The 19,480-nt window shown below is 43.0% G+C and overlaps 1 protein-coding gene across 1 annotated transcript in view; it reads left to right on the top strand.

The window, feature by feature from the left end:
* LOXHD1 (lipoxygenase homology PLAT domains 1) overlaps nucleotides 1-19,480 on the top strand; it is a 131,891-nt gene that overhangs the window by 51,444 nt on the left and 60,967 nt on the right. The window contains exons 14-23 of the mRNA XM_088537278.1: nucleotides 816-976; nucleotides 7,611-7,687; nucleotides 8,366-8,562; nucleotides 8,898-9,090; nucleotides 9,847-10,007; nucleotides 12,698-12,995; nucleotides 15,661-15,815; nucleotides 17,089-17,222; nucleotides 17,826-17,974; nucleotides 19,156-19,260. Of these exons, the coding sequence (XP_088393404.1) occupies nucleotides 816-976; nucleotides 7,611-7,687; nucleotides 8,366-8,562; nucleotides 8,898-9,090; nucleotides 9,847-10,007; nucleotides 12,698-12,995; nucleotides 15,661-15,815; nucleotides 17,089-17,222; nucleotides 17,826-17,974; nucleotides 19,156-19,260 (1,630 nt within the window). The remainder of the gene's footprint in view (nucleotides 1-815; nucleotides 977-7,610; nucleotides 7,688-8,365; nucleotides 8,563-8,897; nucleotides 9,091-9,846; nucleotides 10,008-12,697; nucleotides 12,996-15,660; nucleotides 15,816-17,088; nucleotides 17,223-17,825; nucleotides 17,975-19,155; nucleotides 19,261-19,480) is intronic.

The raw sequence follows: 19,480 nt of genomic DNA, 5'->3' as shown, positions 1-19,480 counted from the left end.
CATACATGTGTTTGTACATGTGCCATAGGTACTTATCTGGCCTTGATTCCTGTAAAAGTAACTCTCTTCTAACACATCTTTCTTCCTTCAGTGGAAGGAACTACTTCCTCCAGCTTGCTTTCGGCTAAGAGACTAAGCTGGGGTCCTGAGGAGACATCACTTGCATTACTTAAACCCCTTTTCCAGATGAAAAAGACCTAAAATTGAGGTCTTTTGTGGGGTATTAACCGCCATCACCACTGTTAGATCCTTGGTTAGGTCCACGCCAGCCTCTGAATACAAACAAGGGACCAGTCTATCTCCTGAGGTAGCCCTGTGCTGCCATGCCGGGGTGCCTGCGTGCTGGGAGCTCAAGTCGTGCTCCACAGTCTGCGCTGTCTGAATCGAATGTGTCATCTTTGAACTCTGTCTCTAAACACTTCTGTGGCTTTGGTCTGAAGGTCTGAGTGCCCAAGGTCACTCAGAAAGCTTATATTAGAGCAGAGGTTTGAACTTGGATTTCCTGCCTCCCCGCGTGAACTTCTTAATAACCAAATCACTTTTCTTCTTTGCAGCTGGGGAGGGCAGGCAATGACGTGGGAGATTTAAAATGCCATCAGATCATATATTCATAAATCTAATGCTATACTTCCAGCACAAATATTCCAGCTTTCAGTCTTTGCTAAATTAATTTGTACTTACTCCTTCATCCTGTGAAGAATTATCTTGCAGCATGCTGATGATGTTGGTTTGATTGCGACAATAAATTTGGTTGTTTTGTTTGTTTTTAAAGAGAAATATTGCCTCATCACTTTTTTTCTTTTTCCTTGCCAAAGGCTGATGAATTCTTCGTGGAAGCGGTGACGCTGAAGCAGGTGAGGAGGGTGAGGATAGGGCATGATGGCAAAGGAGGAAGCAGTGGCTGGTACCTTGACAAAGTGATAGTGAGGGAAGAAGGACAGCCAGAAAGTGAGGCTCTGGAATTCCCCTGCTACAGGTACTGGAATTAATGCTTTTAAATTATGCCTCCCTCAGGTCATTTCTCAGACCTCAAAGATCCTAGCTGTTGTTCCAAGAGTATGATTTTCTGAGCACAGCTTAATGCTTTTTAGCTATTCATTCATTTATTTTTGCTAAGACTGAAAGCAAAATGTGTGGATTGGGAGGTTTGAGGTTCTGTTAATTCCCCTCACCCAATGAATTGCAAACTTGGCAACAATTAGTTCAGCAATATGGAGAATTTCCTGAAGATAAAACAACCTTCCAGTACCACATCCAGTGTCACTGCAATTGCCTGCTGCAGAAACACTCTCTGCAATCTGTTGCAATCTCCTGGTCTTATTGCATATGTGGGACAAGGTCCTGGACCCTCACATGCACATCCCATCTTCCTGAGAGCAATGGGATGCTGTTTTCGTGTTGGGGAGAATGCAAGATTGCTATGCTGCCATCTCGAGAGCTTCTTGCATGAAGGGAAATGCATCTCGTGCAGAGAGAGAGTTTCAGGGCACAGGGCTGTAACTCAGCCTCATGGTGTAAGCTGCAGATGTATTCTTCTCTTTCCTAGACAATCAAGTGGCCAGGAGGAATGTGCTCTAGTGAGGCTACCCATGGGGAAGCCAGAGGCACCATCTGTCCCGGAGATGACCTGGATCTGCCCCTACATCTTAGAACAAACCAGTGAGAACTGAGTGAAAACACAAGAGACCAACTGCCACGTAGTTCAGTGTTTGGTAGAGTCCAGCTGCTCTTGCAGGAGGTCCAGCCCTGTAGGATGGGAGCCCACTGAGCTCTGCTGAGCAACATTTGAGTTCCTCCTCTAAAAAGCCATCTCCTGGGAGACAAGCGCAATTGTGAAATGCAAGCACAATTATTCTTAAATTGCCAACAAGGGTAAAACTGCTAAGTTGGTTACTTGTCGCTTGTCACTATAAATCAGGAAGAATCCCACTATGATCAGGGGAGTCAGCTTAATATAAAACAGTGCGGAGCCAGACCCACACACTCTGCCTTGCTAAAGCACATCAGAGAGTGGGCAAACTCACTGGGGAGACAGCAGTGAGCAGCAGATGCAATGCCATCTTGATTGTGAAAAGCAGGCAAGTCTCTCCCTTTTTCTGAGAACAAACTACCGCGATGTCATTGCTGTCTTTTGATACATATTTAACAACCATATGTTTTACTGAGTTAAGCAACCAAGCTAGGCAGGTTTTCGCTTGGGCATGCAGTGTCCACGTGAAGAACTGTTTTGCTGAGGCTCCTTAGAGATTTTTCTGTGTCTAACTGCACTGTGCAGCTGGTTCACGTTAAAAATGTTTCTGAATTGTCTCCTTACTGCATAAGGCTACATAATTAGCAGCCTTCCCTCAGCTCCAAGTGATGAACCCTTTCCCTTAAGGGTGACATATGTGGAAGTGTTCCCCCGCATCCAGGGACTGAAAGGGAAGAGAAGCCCTCACTCAGACCTCAGCCCCCAGATATCCATCAGGTACATTCAAATCACAAGTCATGGGATGCCTCTCTTCCTACCTTTCTCAAGTGAGAACAGTGTGTAGCTGCATTCGCTGTCCTTGTACCAGCATTATCCTTTCCTCTCGGATTGAGAAGGTAACATGACCGATCACCTCCACACAAGGGGAAAGTTGCTCCTACCCCCTCTTTGGTGCCCACGTCTCCCGAGAGACTGGGGCATCATCGTAGTATACAGGTGTTGTCATGGACTCTGGAGATATTTGAGGGCAAAGGTGCTCACCCACTGCATCCTCCGTATACATCTCCATGACCTGCAGCGTTTGGATGTTTCCCTCCATTCCTGTGGGCCAAGGACACATTTTATCCTTGCTGAGTGCCCAGAGGGGCTTGCTTCACCTGCTTCTTCAGGATCGAGGGGTTCATGAAGACTTGGCCTCTTTCAGTGAGCCGATGCAAGCAAGGTTAGTTAGAAGCTCCACGCTGGGAACGCCGGGGAAGCTTCCATTTCTGCTTGGCCAGTCTGTGCCCAGCAAGTGGATACGCTGATGTTCTCATTGCCTTCAAGTCTCAGACTTGATCCATTCTTTTCTGCAGCACAGTCACATGGAGAAAACAACTTCTGCTGCCCTGCGCTTATTGAAAGCCACTGCACTGATTTTTCTGTCACTTAGTCACTGCTGTGAATGAGCTGGAGGACAAAATGCCTTCTAACAACGACACATATAACCTGTGCAGAAACCTCCAGAGGCTCCCTCCTTAACTTCATGAGAATTAGGCTGTACTAGCCTGAGGAGAGCAAATAGTGCAGCAGAGAGCTGGATGAACAGCTCCCATAGTGCCTAGATAGCATAGATCTCCACTGCTTATAATTCATGAAAGTCTCTGCTTTTATTATTTACATATTCATGATTATGGGTATGTTTTTTTCTTTTAATTCAAAAGCTTTTCTATGACTCTGGAAGGGCATCTTTTACCTAATAGTCACAATGGTGCCCTGAGACCAACTGACTTTGTTTTACAAGGGAGCCAACAGAGATAAAGAGAAACAAAGTGGATTAATTGTGAGTTTGTGTCAGATTCAGGAAGAGAAGCCAGGAGTAATGATTCCCAGGCTTGTGGGCAACTCCTAAAGTAGTTGGCTGTAAAGAGAATGGTTTGTAACTCTTCTTAGAGTCGGTGATTTTTAAAGTGGTCATCTGAACTGGGCTTCCAAAAGGAATAAGTAGCTTCCCCAAATATTCTTGACAGGATTAGGAGTTCATTAAACTGGTGCATCACAGTGTTTTTGCTGCTCGATGACCCCATGACGTTAAGATAGTCACATTTTTTTTTTCAGATTGAGCACTGAATCATTCATCATTACAGCTGAATCATTTACACCTTACAATGCCTGATGTCGTTTAAGAATGGTAATTATGGTAAACACCACTGGAAAGTTCAAAATGAGGAAGTTCACCTCTCACCCCAGAGCTGGAACCAAACTTTTCTGAAACTCAGAGCTATGTTCTTCACTTTTCATTTTCTCCTCAAGGCTCTGTGGATGTCCAGGAATGGACGAGCTGACATTCTCTAAAATAGCCTATTTTTCATAAAATTTATATCCCAGACAGAAAAGAATTTTCAATCAGGCAGAGTCGAGAGTTCATGATAGGGTAGAATTTTATATGCTATAAATCATTACAGCTCGGTTGAAATCTTCAGCAATACTTTGTTACATATTTCTAAGCATATGGACTGCACCATCTTAATTCTTCTCCATTGCAAGCATTCAGGAATGCTGTTAATTCTCTAAAGAACAACACACAAGCTGTGAGTGGAATGAGGCACTATGAGTTCCTCAGGCCCCTGTGGAAGAACATTTATTAAGTCAAATGCCAAAAGTGCTCCTCATGCAAAGAATCCAAAGAAACTCTCTGTTTTATGGAATCTTCTCTAAGTATATACATATATATACACTGTGCATGCAAACATATATACACAAATACAAATGGATGTCTGAATTTGTCTAGATGTGCTATTCATTCTCTGACCCCTTTTTTAGACATTCCCTCTGAAGTAACTTCCATGTTTTTGTTGCATCAGCTGAGGATTATAGGCTTGCAGCATCTTTTTTTAGAACCGAATGGGTGATTCAGCATGCATGGACACCTTGCAAAAGGCACACAGACACGTACTACACACATAAAAATTGTATGGAAACTAATCAGAGATAGCTAAAGATCTGATAAAATAAAAGAATAAAAGAAGATATCTTTTTTTTTTTTTTTGGTACTAGAGATATTATGACACTATACTGAAAAACTCCATTTTCTGTGGTGCTGATGCTTTCATAATGTGCCGATCTGTTTATGTTCAGTGTAAGACGGCAAATCCCTGGTTGCAGTCAGTGTTTAATGATATTGGAATTACTATTGGAATTACTATTACATTGGAATTACTATTGGAATTACATTTGAGCAAAATTAGGATGTTGCAGCAAATGTGCTGGAGAAAATGAACACAATTGCAGTGCTCATCCAAATGCTTCCTTTGTCACTGAAGTTGCCTTCTTGAGAGAATAGTCCTCTGGCCACATCTGGCTATTCTTCTGGCTCAAATGATGTGAACAGCCTTAAGTCACTTCTGTTGATAATGCCCTATTTTTCTCTTCTAGTTTGAGAAAAAATTCTTCCCTTGCCAACAGTAGTTGCCAACACTGGTAGAAGGAAGTTATTTATCTAGGGATGTGTCCTCCTTTTTGGATTATTTTTTCTTGTCCATCTTTAGAGATGAAACAGGTAGAAATTGCCCTCCTGCGCACAGAGATGTGTTTCTTGTGGAATGCATTTTGATCCTGCCACCTTCACCTGTGAATATCCTGCAATTCCCTAAGGCATCATGAATGCCGAAGGTGACAGAAATATTAGCATGTGAACCAGGAACAGAAACAGCAGCTTGCAGGCCAAAAAGCCAACATCAGGAGAGCAGAAGTAGGACCTTGTGGACTTCTGCCCTCTTGAAGGTCATGCTGAACTTGGTGTGTCCTGGGGTGTTGTTCAACCTCTGATTTTGTGGCTTCTCCCAGTTAAGTTCCATGTTTGCAGAAGCACCTTGACTTTTGTAATGACTTAACCCATAGTCATAATCCAATGGCCTGTCCAAGGATGTGAACCATGAGCAAACATCAAGAACCTCATGAAACAAAGGTATTAAGGACCAGTTCAAACAGGTAAACAGTCTCCCCCAACCCTGAAACATCAATTGTTGTAAAAACTTCCCCTCTGAAGACAACATGACGTCTTGGCATGCTCCTCTTCTGCCCTTCTTACACTACACCCTTGCTCAGCTCCTGTGACTGGTTTCATAGGCTTCCACGCTGATTTTTCTACTCATTTATCCTTGCTACATCACCAAGGCACAACATCTCGCCTGACCACCTCAAGTGATGTTAAACCTCATGCTGATTCCCTTAGCTTTTAACCCTTTCTACGCAGCCCGCACATGGCCACCTGCTTTAGAGAGTGAAAGGGAAGAATACGGGGTAGGCCGTTTACCCGACAACCAGCGAAAGCCTAGACAGAAAATGGGACCCTGCATGTGTGTGATGGGTGGGTTTTTGTGCGGTTTATGTACCTCTGTTTTGCATGGTGACTTGGTTGCTGGAGTTTCGGGGGATTTGGGGCATCAGCCCACTCTAGCTCATGCCTGGCATCCTTTCTCAGTGCCTGTTTTTTTTTTTTTTTTTCTTCTGCATGGTTTCTCTGTGCATACTGTTTTCCTGTGTGTGGGAAGACAAGGAATCTGAAAAGATGGCATTTCTTCAGGCAGAGGAAATGGAGATGTGTCATCCTGTGTCTTCCAGTATATTGGGCTACCTCTTGGTCATCGTTGCCAAGTCCAAGCCATCATGACTATAAGCTGAGCTGCCTCATTGCCACTGAGCCACCAAAGAGGGGTTAGATCCAGCTGTTAGCAGGCAATAGATGGAAACCTAATTGGGAATTCTCCCTTTCTTTGGTGTGAGGATCTGTCAAGGAGAAAGTGTGTGCCAAGGCAACACTGCTGGCAGTGCACACATTGCTTGTGTTTGTGCAGGAGTAGGTCCTCAGCCGGCTGTCATTCTCCCAGCTGTGTGCCCTTCTTTAAAAAGAAACAGCTTCTGGGGCTTTGTTTTTCGCTTTCTAGTTGTGGGAATGATTGCAGCAATTTAAATACTCTGCAGGACCTGCCAAAGTCTTCTCGCTTGTCCTTTTTTCACCCTGCATTGGTGCTAAGCAGTATTTTTAACTACGAAAGATGGTGCTGCAGATAGCTGTGTACCTGACACTAACAGACTTTCCGGGAACTGCTTCTGGTGTGGGAAACCTGGCCCTGAATTCATATTTGCAGGAATATCTTGTGTGCTGCTGCAATCAGCTGGGGAAAAAGAAGGGCTGGCATTGAAAAGGGAGAAACTTACATTAGGGCTCTGGTAGTTACCAGATCTGCAGTTGGTTCCGCTCCATCTTCCATTCAAATTCCTTCCCTTGAGATTACAGCCACACCTAGCTTTGTGCTGAGCAACTCTTGTTAGTTAGTCTAGCTGGATCCTTACATTAGTGCCGAGAAACAAAGGAAATTCCTCCTTCCAGTGTCCTGCTACTGAGAACAGTATTATTCATCTCCTCTCTGGTGGAGGAGAAAGGGTTTTCTGATTATCCATACGGAAGAGAAGAGAGAAGCTAGAGAACACAAACATTAAAACAAAACAAACAAACAAAAAACCCACAGATTTTTAGTAACTTTGCTGTCATGAGGATTGTAATCAAGGTAGTAAGTAACAAAGTCAGTAATTATAAAGGGAGTAAGTATTTGGGTCAAGGAAGGTCAGTAGTTTCAAGGGATTCAGAATTTAAAGGAATAACTTGTGCCTATTGAGATTGCGTTTTCCACTTCCAGACAGATGGAAGACGCTTATCTACCGAGCTGTATGCAGGTTTCTGATAATCTTTATTTGGGGAAAAAATCAGGTTTAAAGTGGCTGTTGTAGGGTCGGGTCACATTCCTGCAACCTTAATAGAGATAGAGCCACTTAAAAATATCATTCTGACTATAGTGTGGATTTCTATAAGTAAAGACCAGCCTAGAGGCCTGGCAGGTCCTAATTATTGCCAAATAACTTGTTTCTGTTTGTAAACCAGATGGCTTGACAAAAATGAGGATGATGGTCAGATTGTCCGGGAATTAGTGCCTGCTGGGGAGTCACCGATGCTCAGAAGTGAGTTTAGCTTGGGAAGAAGGTCTGGGTTTGAACATATTTACTTTTTAGTTCTACTCATTAATTCATATTATTTTGCAACATTTTTTTTCTCTTTTTGACGTGCTTATCTAGGAAACTGCAGCGAGTCATTTGCGTAGGAATGCTTCTGACCCTTATATCCTAGTTTATCATCAGGATTAATTTGTATAGTAGTGAAGAGTTGAAAAAAATGTATATGTAGAAATAAATTTTGCTTTATAATGTGGTCAATGTGGTTAAAAATTGCTTATTTTTATCGCTGTCTTTCAATGATCCTTAATTTCCACTACCTCAATAGAGTAAATTCTATTGTATAATATTGTTTTCCTGGAAAATAATTGGTAAAAGGATTAGATCCTCTTTTTTTGGAAGACTGGTGCTAAAAAACTGCTATTTTCCTTAGAAAATGGTGCTTACTGAACTCAGGTTGAGATACCTTTTTGTGGATTTTCTTGTTACAGATAAAGAGGCCAAATTATTTAATTAAATTGCAAGTATAAAAATGAGTGAAATCACTTCAGCTGCTTGAAATCATTTGTATGGCTTGGCACTCACCTAATGGCAAGTGGGGGGAGAACATAAGATATCTTCCATTAATTAAATCTGTTGCATCACTCATATTTTGGTGAATAACTCTGAGGTTATACTCCACTTCAGATGTCAGTTATCACATCAGTGTGAAGACAGGAGATATTCCAGGTGCCAGCTCAGACTCCAAAGTGTTCATCAAACTCTACGGGGACAAAGCAGACACCAGCAAACAGGCTCTGTTAGTCTCTGATAATGATCTAGGCAACTACTTTGAACGTGGACGAGTGGATGAGTTTACTCTAGATATGATGGATATTGGAAAGGTAAGGGGGAAAAGTTGTTGTAAATGTTTCTATGCTCCATGCCAGTGGTGGCATCAGAATAGTATATTGCTAAGGAACATATGTGATGTATGAGACTCTGACCTTTGTGTAGGAGATTAAGAAACACATTTTGTGCAGGTTATTAAAATTGCAAGCTATAGTATCCGCTGATGTGTGTAGTGCCTGCTTTAAGCTTATAGTCAGATTTATAGAAATTCTTCATGGGTACCCAGTGGAAGCACAGTCTGCCAGGGGAAGTAGCTTTTAATGTGTTGAATAAATGTCTGTTTTGTTTTTCTGCCCTTCTTGTTTTGTTTATTTACTTATTTTTTAAGATCAACCGAATACTTATTGGGCATGATAACGTGGGCCTACGTTCCGGTTGGTTCCTGGCCAGCATCCAGATCACAGTTCCGGTCCAGGGAAAGCAGTACATGTTCCCCTGCAACCGGTGGCTGGACAAAGACGAGGCTGATGGCAGAGTAGAGGTGGAGGTCTATCCAAGTGAGATCGTTCCCATTGAGAAATGTGAGAAAAGACACACTCAGAAACATGCTATTTTTATATATATGGCTATATTTTTATTGTTGGCTCCCTTAAGGACTAATCCGCCACTCTGAGCAAAAAGTACCTGTCCCAAACAGCTTACACTGGTGAAGAAAGGAAATTATTCTGCATCTGAGTTTTAAAAAACAGCACCTGGAGAAATATCACCAAGTTCTCCATCTCCAGTTCCTGTGTCTGGAGGAAGAATTTGCACTCTGGGCAGTCTAACCCAGTATAAGGCACTTTAGTCCTCTGTTATGATATCAGTGGGTTTGGCTTTTTCCACCTTCATATGCCTTGTTCGTGACCATTTGACTTCTGTGGATTCAGGTTCTATAAGGTTACAGTTAAAACTTGTCTTGGGGTCCTGAGGAAAAAAAGATGATGTTTTGCTCCTCTACTCTCTGTAACATCCTCCCTCAAGCATCCCCAAATGATCTCCAGTATTATGGAGTCATTTAACCACTCTAGAGCTAATAGTGACCTGAAAGTCCCTCTTAAGACTCTATTTTGAATCACTGTGGTGCTGCTTTAATCCTTGTAGAAGGGAAAACTATCAGGTTAGTCCTTGGTGAATAGGCATGTTATCTCACATACCATTTGGATATCAGCAAACACACAGTCGCCTTGGCTACATGGTGATTTGTTAAGACACGATAATTTCATTTTAAGTCTAAGCCCTTGGGAATGTTGTTTCTGAACTTCTCTGCTGATTTAATTGATTTATTTTTGGAATAGTGATAAACTACGAGGTGTCTGTAGTTACTGGAGACGTGCGGGCTGCGGGCACCAATGCCAAAGTCTTCATGCAGATTTATGGTGAGACTGGCAAAACTGAATTACTCACTCTGGAAAACAGATCGAACAATTTTGAACGGGGAGCGACGGACACCTTCAAGGTATGATGAAGGCAGCCTTTGATGTTTCTGTGATGGGAAAGAAATGATCGGCCAAGATTTAGACATCAACTAAGTAACTGGCCAGTTATAAGAATAATTGACTTCCACAAAATTGCCAAGGCTATTTTGTATCCTCTGTCCTTTATCCATCTTTCGTTTTCCTTTTTGCACTTCATATAAGTGCTTTTCATAGCACATTTTCATAGACACAGCAACTTATAGCAAAGATGTTGCGCAACGGATAATCCAGCACCTGCTTTCATTTACCTTGCCTTTCAAAAGGAGATACTCATTTTAGGTTTCAGAAGACTTCAGGCTTATATTTTTCACCTAAACATACGATATTTCCCCTTTTCTTAGTCTAGTTGGGCAAAAAGGAACGTCATACCGAATATGTGAAATTTCTCACTTTGACTTTGCCTCTAGTCGCGTAGGCCATTTGCCACAGGTACTGATCATCAGCCTGATCCTGCAAGCATTTGCTCATCTAATTCCTGCGAAGGTGTGACTGCCCCATGGATGATACTACCTGTTCCACTAATCTGCACTACATAGCCGTGACTCTTCCTTCTGAGCAACCACACAATGAGAAGGGCTGAAAAGCTTTGAGTCTAACATGAGCATGTGAGCCTGGATCTGGTTTATCCTACAAGAGCTCCTGGGCTCACAAGGTTGAACAGTGGGACATCTTGTCCTGCCTGGGGCTTGGGTACACTATGTTGTGGTCCACTTCTGCCTTGCTTGGGGGTTCCTATCCAGAGAAGTCAAGAACTGGAAGGCAGGAGTGTATTTGGTTATTGCCTTGATGTGGGGTAAGAACAGGGAGATGCCGTCCTGTCAGGATATGTCACAGCCACATCCTTTTGTATGGAAGAAATGATAACATCTGGACAGTAAAGTACAGAGTCCAGATAGAGGATTTAAGATATTGTGGTGTTGTATGTGCCAACAACACAAGGCTCAATACTGTACCACTTTGAGCTCTCTGTGGATTTGCAGTCTCATGAAGGTGAGATTTGATTCAACTCATAGTCAAATAATTGGAGCTAATCTTACATGCTTCCCCCCACCTTCAAGATTGGGAGATCTTTTCCATTACTGCTTGTTAAATGGAGGTGTCTTCTACTAGAGCTTGGCCACAGTTTAGAACTTTTTATTTTTGGGATCCATTCATCTCCTCCTGCCTTAGTTTCTTGCTAAGCAAAGTTAGTAGCGTTATCTATTTTTATTGAGTTCTTTGTGATTTAAGACTGCTAGCACTTTATAAATGCTTGCTTTTTAAAGACTATTTACAATTTTAAGACTAGGTTTCTCTCATTTTAAAGGGAATAAGCTTTCCAAAATTTATAGGCAAAAGCTATTAGCCAACATGAGATTTATAATAAAGCCATATGTACAATATTTTGTTTACATAGCCATGTTTATATCCTCTCTTGAATGTTTATTGCTGGACTTTAAAGTTCTGCCCATATTCTGTCATTTTTTCTAAGCGTACAAGGCAGAAGCTGTAAAGCATTAATAGACAGATATTCTATCTCACTCATGATATGAATATTTACAGAAGGAATAAGATTGTGTGAGCTACATCTTAATAGGAAATTCCATCAATTATAGACAGAGCATTCTGGATGATTATAGCAAATTTAAGGGTGAAGCAGTATAATGAAAGACACATTCTTTATGCCTGGACAGCTGGATCAATCTTAGTTTTCTGATTAGCATCCTATGTGCAATTGATTTTATTTTAATCTACTCAGGAAAAAAAAAAAAAAAACGCTTCTAGACTGAAACCTTCTATGCTGAGCTGCCAGATTTTAACCTGAAGCAAACGTTTCCTAGTTTTATAGCATAAACACTACCTATCGGCATAGGTAATCAACAGAAACAAGTCATTGGTTTTTGAGGGACTATGTGTAGTAAAACCTTCTATCATTAGGAGTAATCTGGACAAATAATCTAAAACAACAAACTGGACAAATAATCTGAAACAATCTATCATCTGCTGCATTTACTGGAGAGATAGAAATCTTCCTTCTTATATAGTCTTTTGCCACTGATGCATCATAGTGACTAATGGATTTTATCCTCTCTACACCCTAGTGAAGTGAGAAGATATTCTTCTCATTTTCTAGATGGCAAGTAAGGACAAGGGCTGACTGAGCTAAGGTCACACAGGAAAGCTGTGTCAGAGATTAAGCTTTCTGAGCCCAAGACTAGGACCTTACCCCTACTGTTTTTGCGTCTTGTCGGGTTTGTGTCTCATACTATATATTGAACCTATGTTACTATTCATTCAGAAAAAGAACTTGTGCACTGAAAAATCTCACAAACTAGTTCAGTGTTTGGTATATTCACTCTTAATGGCAACATGAAGACAATACTGGTGAACAGAGTGCCAGAGAAGTGAGGAGACCAGTAAATATTCATTCAACTCCCATCTCTGCTATAGTTGTTCTATATAACTTCAGCTCAGATGAGACTTGGTGATGGGAAGTATGAAAGAATAACATAAGAAGAAAAAGGTAAATACAAGCTTCTATAAAAAAAATGATCTTATCCTTGCTTCTCCAGTCAGATGTTTTAGGTGATAGAGGTGACGCTCCTCATTTTTAAGACAGCACTGGTAACAGCTCTTTTTGAAATGAAGATATCTTATATTCCATTGAGTGTTGACTTTCTCTTGATGACAGATAGAGGCTGCAGATGTTGGCAAGATTTATAAGATTCGGATAGGCCATGATGGCACAGGCATAGGTGATGGCTGGTTTCTGGAAAGCGTAACGCTGAAGCGGCTTGCCGTGAAGGTGAAGGAGCCTGAGAAGAAGAAGAAGAAAAAGAAAAAGTCTGATGAGGAGGAAGAGGAGGAGGCCAAGGCAGAAGAAGTAACGGATGTCTACACATTTGTGGCACACCGATGGTTGGCTAGAGATGAAGCAGACAAGGAGCTTGTGGTGGAGCTGGTACCTGATGAAGAATCTTCCCTCGAGGGTAAATACCAGAGTGAATGTGCATGTGTGTGTAGATATAATGCTCGTGTGAAGGATGGTTTACCTTAATCACAATTTACCTCTGCCTTTTTTTTCTGAACTTGGGATATTAAAGACTATAGCTGTGATTGCCTGTTGCAGCATTTCCCTGTTCCCTGCCTGCAGGACTCTCTGCCCACAACACCCTCCCCTGCAAAACAAGAGCACTTAATGTTTCATAGAATCATAGAATGCTTAAGGTTGGAAGGGACCTCTAGAGATCATCCAGTCCAACCCCCCTGCACACTCAGGGTCACCTAGAGCACGTGGTACAGGGCTGCGTCCAAGCAGGTTTTGAAGATCTCCAGAGAAGGAGACTCCACAACCTCTCTGGGCAGCCTGTTCCAGCGCTCTGTCACCCTCACCGTTAAAAAAAAATTTCTTAAGTTCCTGTGGAACTTTTGGTGCTTCAGTTTGTGGCCATTTCCTCTAGTTCTGTCGGTGGCCACCACTGAAAAGAGGCCAGCATCATCCTCCTCACTCCCTCCCTTGAGGTACTTCTAGACACTGCTCAGGTCCCCTCTCAGCCTTCTCTTCTCCAGGCTGAACAGGCCCAGCTCCCTCAGCCTCTCCTCACAGGGCAGATGTTCCAGGCCCCTGATCATCCTTGTGGCCCTGCGCTGGACTCTCTCCAGCAGCTCCACATCCCTCTTGTCCTGTGGAGCCCAGAACTGGACACAATACTCCAGATGTGGCCTCACCAGGGCTGAGTAGAGGGGCAGGATCACCTCCTTCAACCTGCTGGAGACGCTCTTCTTAATGCACCCCAGGATCCCACTGGCCTTCTTGGCCACGAGGACACACTGCTGCCTCATGGTCAACTTGTCGTCCACCATGACACCCAGGTCTTTCTCCGCAGAGCTGCTCTCCAGAAGGTCAGTCCCCAGCCTGTCCTGGTGTCTGGGGTTATTCCTCCCCAGGTGCAGAATCTTGCACTTGGCCTTGTTGAATTGCATGAGGTTTTTCACTGCCCAGTTGTCCAGTCTGTCCAGGTCCCTCTGGATGGCAGCGCAGCCCTCTGGGGTATCGGCTACTCCTCTCAGTTTGGTATCATCAGCTAACTTGCTGAGGGGGCACTCTGTGCCTTTATCCAGGTCATTGATGAATAAATTGAACAGGACTGGACCAAGGACTGACCCTTGGGGGACCCCACTAGCTACAGGCCTCCAACTAGACTCTGCACCGCTGATCACCACTCTCTGGGCCCTGCGATCCAGCCAGTTCCTAATCCACCTCACTGTGCACTCATCTGTCCCACACTTGAGGAGCTTGCCCAGGAGGATGTTGTGAGGGACGGTGTCAAAAGCCTTGGTGAAGTCGAGATAGACGACATCCACCGCTCTCCCCTCGTCTATCCAGCCGGTCATTTCATCATAGAAGGCTATCAGGTTAGTCAGGCAAGATTTCCCCTTGGTGAATCTATGCTGACTACTCTTGAGCTCCTTCTTGTCCTCCATGTGCTTGGAGACAACGGCCAGCATGAGCCGTTCCATCACTTTTCCGGGGATGGAGGTGAGGCTGACTGGCCTGTAGTTGCCTGGGTCCTCCTTCTTGCCTTTTTTGAAGACTGGCGTGACATTGGCCTTCTTCCAGTCTTCCGGCACCTCCCCCGTTCTCCAGGATCTTTCAAAGATGATGGAGAGCGGCTTAGCTATGGCATCTGCCAGCTCCCGCAGCACTCTGGGGTGCATCCCATCAGGGCCCATGGATTTGTGGGTATCGAGGTTCCTTAGGTGCTCTCTGACCCAATCTTCCTCTACCCAGGGCAAGTCTTCCTCTCCCCCGCCTTCTTCTCTTGTCCCTAGGGCCTGGGACTCTAAAGGGCTGCCCTTGGTAAACACCGAAGCAAAGAAGGCATTGAGCAACTCTGCTTTTATTGTGTTCTTCGTAACCAGGGTACCCATCCCGTTCATCGGCAGATCCACGTTTTCCCTGATCTTTGTTTTGCTGTTAATATATTTGAAGAAGCTTTTCTTGTTATTTTTAACATCCCTTGCCAGATTGCGTTCCAATCGCACCTTAGCTTTCCTTGTCGCATTTCTGCATTCCCTGACTACGTTTCTGTGTTTCTCCCAGGGGACCTGTCCTTTTTTCCACCTTTTATATACCGCTGCCTTCTGCTTGAGCATTGCCACAAGCTCCCGGCTCATCCACGCAGGTCTCCTGCCCCCTCTGCCTGACTTCTTACACACAGGGATGCACTGTTGCTGGGCGTGGAGGAAGTGCCGCTTGAAAACTAACCAGCTCTCTTGGGCCCCCCTGCCTTCTAGAGCTCTAGCCCATGGGATTCTTCTGAGGAGGTCTCTGAAGAGGCTAAAGTTGGCCCTCCTGCAATCCATGGTTGCAAGGCTGCTTACAGCCCTGCCTCCTCCTGAAGGCAAAGATCTTGTGTCATGCGCAATAAACGTGGGAAGTGAGTTCCCTAAGTCACTGCTGTGGCTGAGTTTAGTAGCTATTTATATAGCTAATGAGAAGGCTGAAAGAAGAAAGCTACAGTTTGTTGTTGTTGTTGTTGTTTTTAAAGCAAACTCCAAAGAAAACCTTGGAGAATCCTGGATTAATACAATGGGGTTATTATTATCTCTGTTTTTCCTGTTATCTTATTATTGTTGCATTTTCACTTGCAGAGAACACGTATGAAGTCCACGTCCTCACTGGGAATGTGTGGGGGGCCGGGACTGATGCTAATGTCTTCTTGAACATCTATGGTATAGGAAGAGGAGACACAGGTGAACGCCAGCTAAAAAGGTCCAATTGCTTCGACAAGTTTGAAAAGGGCCAGGTAATCTAGGAGCTCATCTTGCTCAAGCAAAGAGAAAGCTGGCAGTTCTCTCTCATTTATCAAGCTGGTCATTCATTAACGTCTCTTCTCAGAAAGGCTTGGCCTTGGGACTCAAATGTGTTTTATTTCCTAAATGTATTATCTAAAGCAAATTCATCAAAATATTTTCCAGAGGAAAATCATTTGAATAATAAGCTCAATACTTTTCTGCACTGAACCACCTTTTGTGCCTGCTACCTGTAAGCCTTCTGGCAGTAACATTTTCTGCCAGGAATACTTGCAAACCACAAACATAGTTAATACTGGAGAACATTTGTTAGGCAGTTCAGCTATGTCAGTATTTAGATTGCAAATGTGATTCTAAATGTATTACTCAACTAGTCAGGGTGAAAAAGCAATATCACATGGTGTACTATAATTACATTATAATCCGATCCAATTAAAAAACATCTCTTGTAGATTTAATATTTGTCATAAAAATGCTTATGAACAATTAACAAGCAACTCTTACTAGCAGAAATAATTCAAGGAATAATTTTGAATAACGAAAAAATTGCAGAAACAATAAGCAGCTGTGGAAAACTTGCAGTCAGTAGAAAGAACCTAAGGCTGTTAAATAAGCTATTAGCTGTGATTTATGAGTTTGGCACCAAAGAAACTGCAACCTGCACATGGTTCTTCATTCACTGGGAAGATCTCCAAGCTGTGAATGTAACACTCTCTGCTCTTGGGAGTAGGAACCCGAGGTCTACGAGCAAGTTAATCACATTAAGGTGTTTAGAGTATTATAATAACAAGGCCCACCCTGTTATGTTAATATTTCTAATGAATGAACCTCATGGTTGTGGTGAATGATAAAAAAAGAGAAAATCCCGTGGTTGGAAATAAAGAGCGTGGAGGCACACAGGAGGGTTTCTATAGATTTAGCACATCTGTAGTTGGTCCCAGGTTCAAACTGGGAGAGAATGCTAACCCTGGAAGGACTGAGATTTAGGAGAGATGAGTTAAATCTAAGAGAATGCTGATGTGTGGATGAGGTAAAGAAAGACAAGAAGGCTGTGTCGCTGCTACTGCCTTGCTGAAGCGAAGTGCAAAGACTAATGAGAGAGCTCATAGCTCTGCAACTATATTAGTACATCCAGCACCAGGAAAACAGGGAACACGTATGGATACCCTTTGTTTTAATGGGAAATAAATTGCCCTGGCTCAACTACTGGCTTTTTCCTGCTCTCATCTGGGATATAAGCTCATTTGCCTCTTGTCTCCTATGTAGGAGGATGTGTTCACCATCAAGGCCATTGACCTGGGTGAGCTGAAGAAGCTGCGGATCCGCCATGATAATTCTGGTGCTAGCTCAAGCTGGTTCCTGGAGAGAGTAGAGATTGTTGATCTCAAGGAGAGCACCACGTGAGCAGCCTGTTACCCTCCTTTCATGTGGTCAGACACGGGGGCTCATTCTCCAGAGGATCCTGCAAAACCACAGGAAGGCAGAGGGGATGCAGGAGGGCACTAACTCTAAGCAAGCTCTCACAAATTTCACAGACAACTGGGGTCTGTTATATACCCTAAATACAAGCTTGTCTTTGAGCTGTATCATGCTTGAAGTCACACATTTAAGTTGCATAATGCTTTGATGGGTAGCACTGTTGGTGAGATCTCCAGATGGGTCCACAGTTGGCTGTTTATCAACATATGCTGCCTGGATGACTGGAGTTTCCCTTGAATTATCTAACTTCTTCTGGGACTGCAAACTAAAAGAAGTCAGGTATATGGTCCCTCAGGTCACTTGGAGCACTGGTCAGTAAGTGCTCATTAATGTATTTCTGGGTAAAATCCACCCACATGATACCAAAATCCAAATGCCAAAACCCAAGGATGAAAGTACATGTAATGTTCAGCTTTGAGTAATCTTTTTTTTTTTTTTTTTAGTATACTCTGATTTGTGCTTATTTATGTTGTTAAAGCCATGAAGTCTTGTGTAAGTGCTGGGTGCTGCTGTCATTTTTGTAGGTATTATTTTCCATGCCAACGGTGGTTAGCAGTTGAGGAAGATGACGGTCAGATTGTCAGGGAGCTGGTCCCAGTGGATGAAGCATTTGTAAAGAAAGATTCGGAAAATGATGGCCAGTCTCTTGCAACGCTGGGCCTGGAACAGAAAGGTTTATGTTAGCCTTGTATTTCTTCCAGTATGGGGATGAAGAGAAACCAAGTTGTTATTGGTGCTGTTAGCACCATTTGGAGGGCTGTTAGTATTCACTGGAGGGCTGTAAATCACAATCACAAAGATCTCAGGTGTGAATGAAGTGTGAAGTGTGGTGCCAGCCAGGGAGAAGGGGACACTCCTCATTTTTAGGTGATCTAATTGTCTTGCAAGTTTGGACCCAAAGTGCAAAAAATAGGAAGATGGCTGACACATTTGGTCATCATATTTGCAAAGCAATTCGTGGAATAAACCTCAGATGAAATGCATGTTAGTTATTAAAATCCAAGCCATAAGTCTCATTCATTTCATGTCATTAAACATTCAGAAACTGAGCAGAGAGCAAACACTATCAGAGGAAGGGAAAGGACCTAAATCTGTCTTGCTTTGCATCTTGATGCTCATGCCTGTCATCCTCTGAAACAACTTTGTGATTCTCACTCCTGGGTCTGATGCTGCCAGGTACTTCCACTCACTTGAGCGGCAGTGAAAGATCTTAAACTCTTCTCTAAACACTTTTTTCCACAGGCTTTTAAATACATGAATAACTTCCAGACGTGCTAGATAATCAGCAGTTCTCTTCAGGAGGATCTGCTGGATCAACAGGGTCTTGGAAAGCCATGCATACACCTAAATATGGCAGTAGGATGCTGTTTTGGATATCTTGAGTGGGCTTTTTTTGTGCAGTGAAGACTATACTATTTTTTTTCCATAATTTTTATGTGTGCTGCACTTTCTAGATGTTGGTGTGACAGGAACCTCCCTAATGATGCTGTTGTGAAGGGTGTGCTTGTGAACATGAATTGTATACATCAAAGTGCACACACTTTCTGATATGTCGTATGTGCACTTTTATTATTTGGTGTATATATGTATATATTTCAAGATTTCCAGGAAACAAATGGGAAGTCTGAACACATTTCTTGTCTGTAGAGATGCAGACTATATATTCCATGACTGGAACAGGAGAGAACTGGGCAACCAGATACCCCAGCTCACCCCAGTAACCATCACAGCACATTCCTGTTACCTGTTAAAATAAAACCTGAACCAAACACACATGTGCAAACACATATTCTGCAAAACAGAATTAATTCCTGCTCAGACTTCACACTCTTAAATCGGTATTTTATTTGACAGCTAAATCAACAACGTACATTGTGAAAGTGAAAACAGGGGACAAGAAGAACGCTGGGACAGATGCTAATGTCTTCATCATTCTCTATGGAAGTAAAGATGACACAGGTACTGATACAGGACTATTATGTGATGGAAAGGATAGGATCTCACTGCTAGGTGTAACTGCCTGGAAATGCTGGGCAGTTTCCTTTGGTTCCCTTGATATCTGCTCCTCCTTCGTTTTTAGGACAACCGCATGTTCTTCTTGTCTCCACACACATAGTGATAGTGGGGAATGTATCATCAGCTGCAATAAATCGCTGTTAAACTTTGAAACACTGATTTG

The sequence above is a fragment of the Tinamus guttatus genome, unplaced genomic scaffold (genome assembly GCF_059628265.1).
Source record: "Tinamus guttatus ecotype Peru unplaced genomic scaffold, ASM5962826v1 Tinamus_guttatus_pri_ptg000741l, whole genome shotgun sequence".
Classification (NCBI taxonomy): domain Eukaryota; kingdom Metazoa; phylum Chordata; class Aves; order Tinamiformes; family Tinamidae; genus Tinamus; species Tinamus guttatus.
This window is presented reverse-complemented; position numbering and strand designations above follow the sequence as displayed.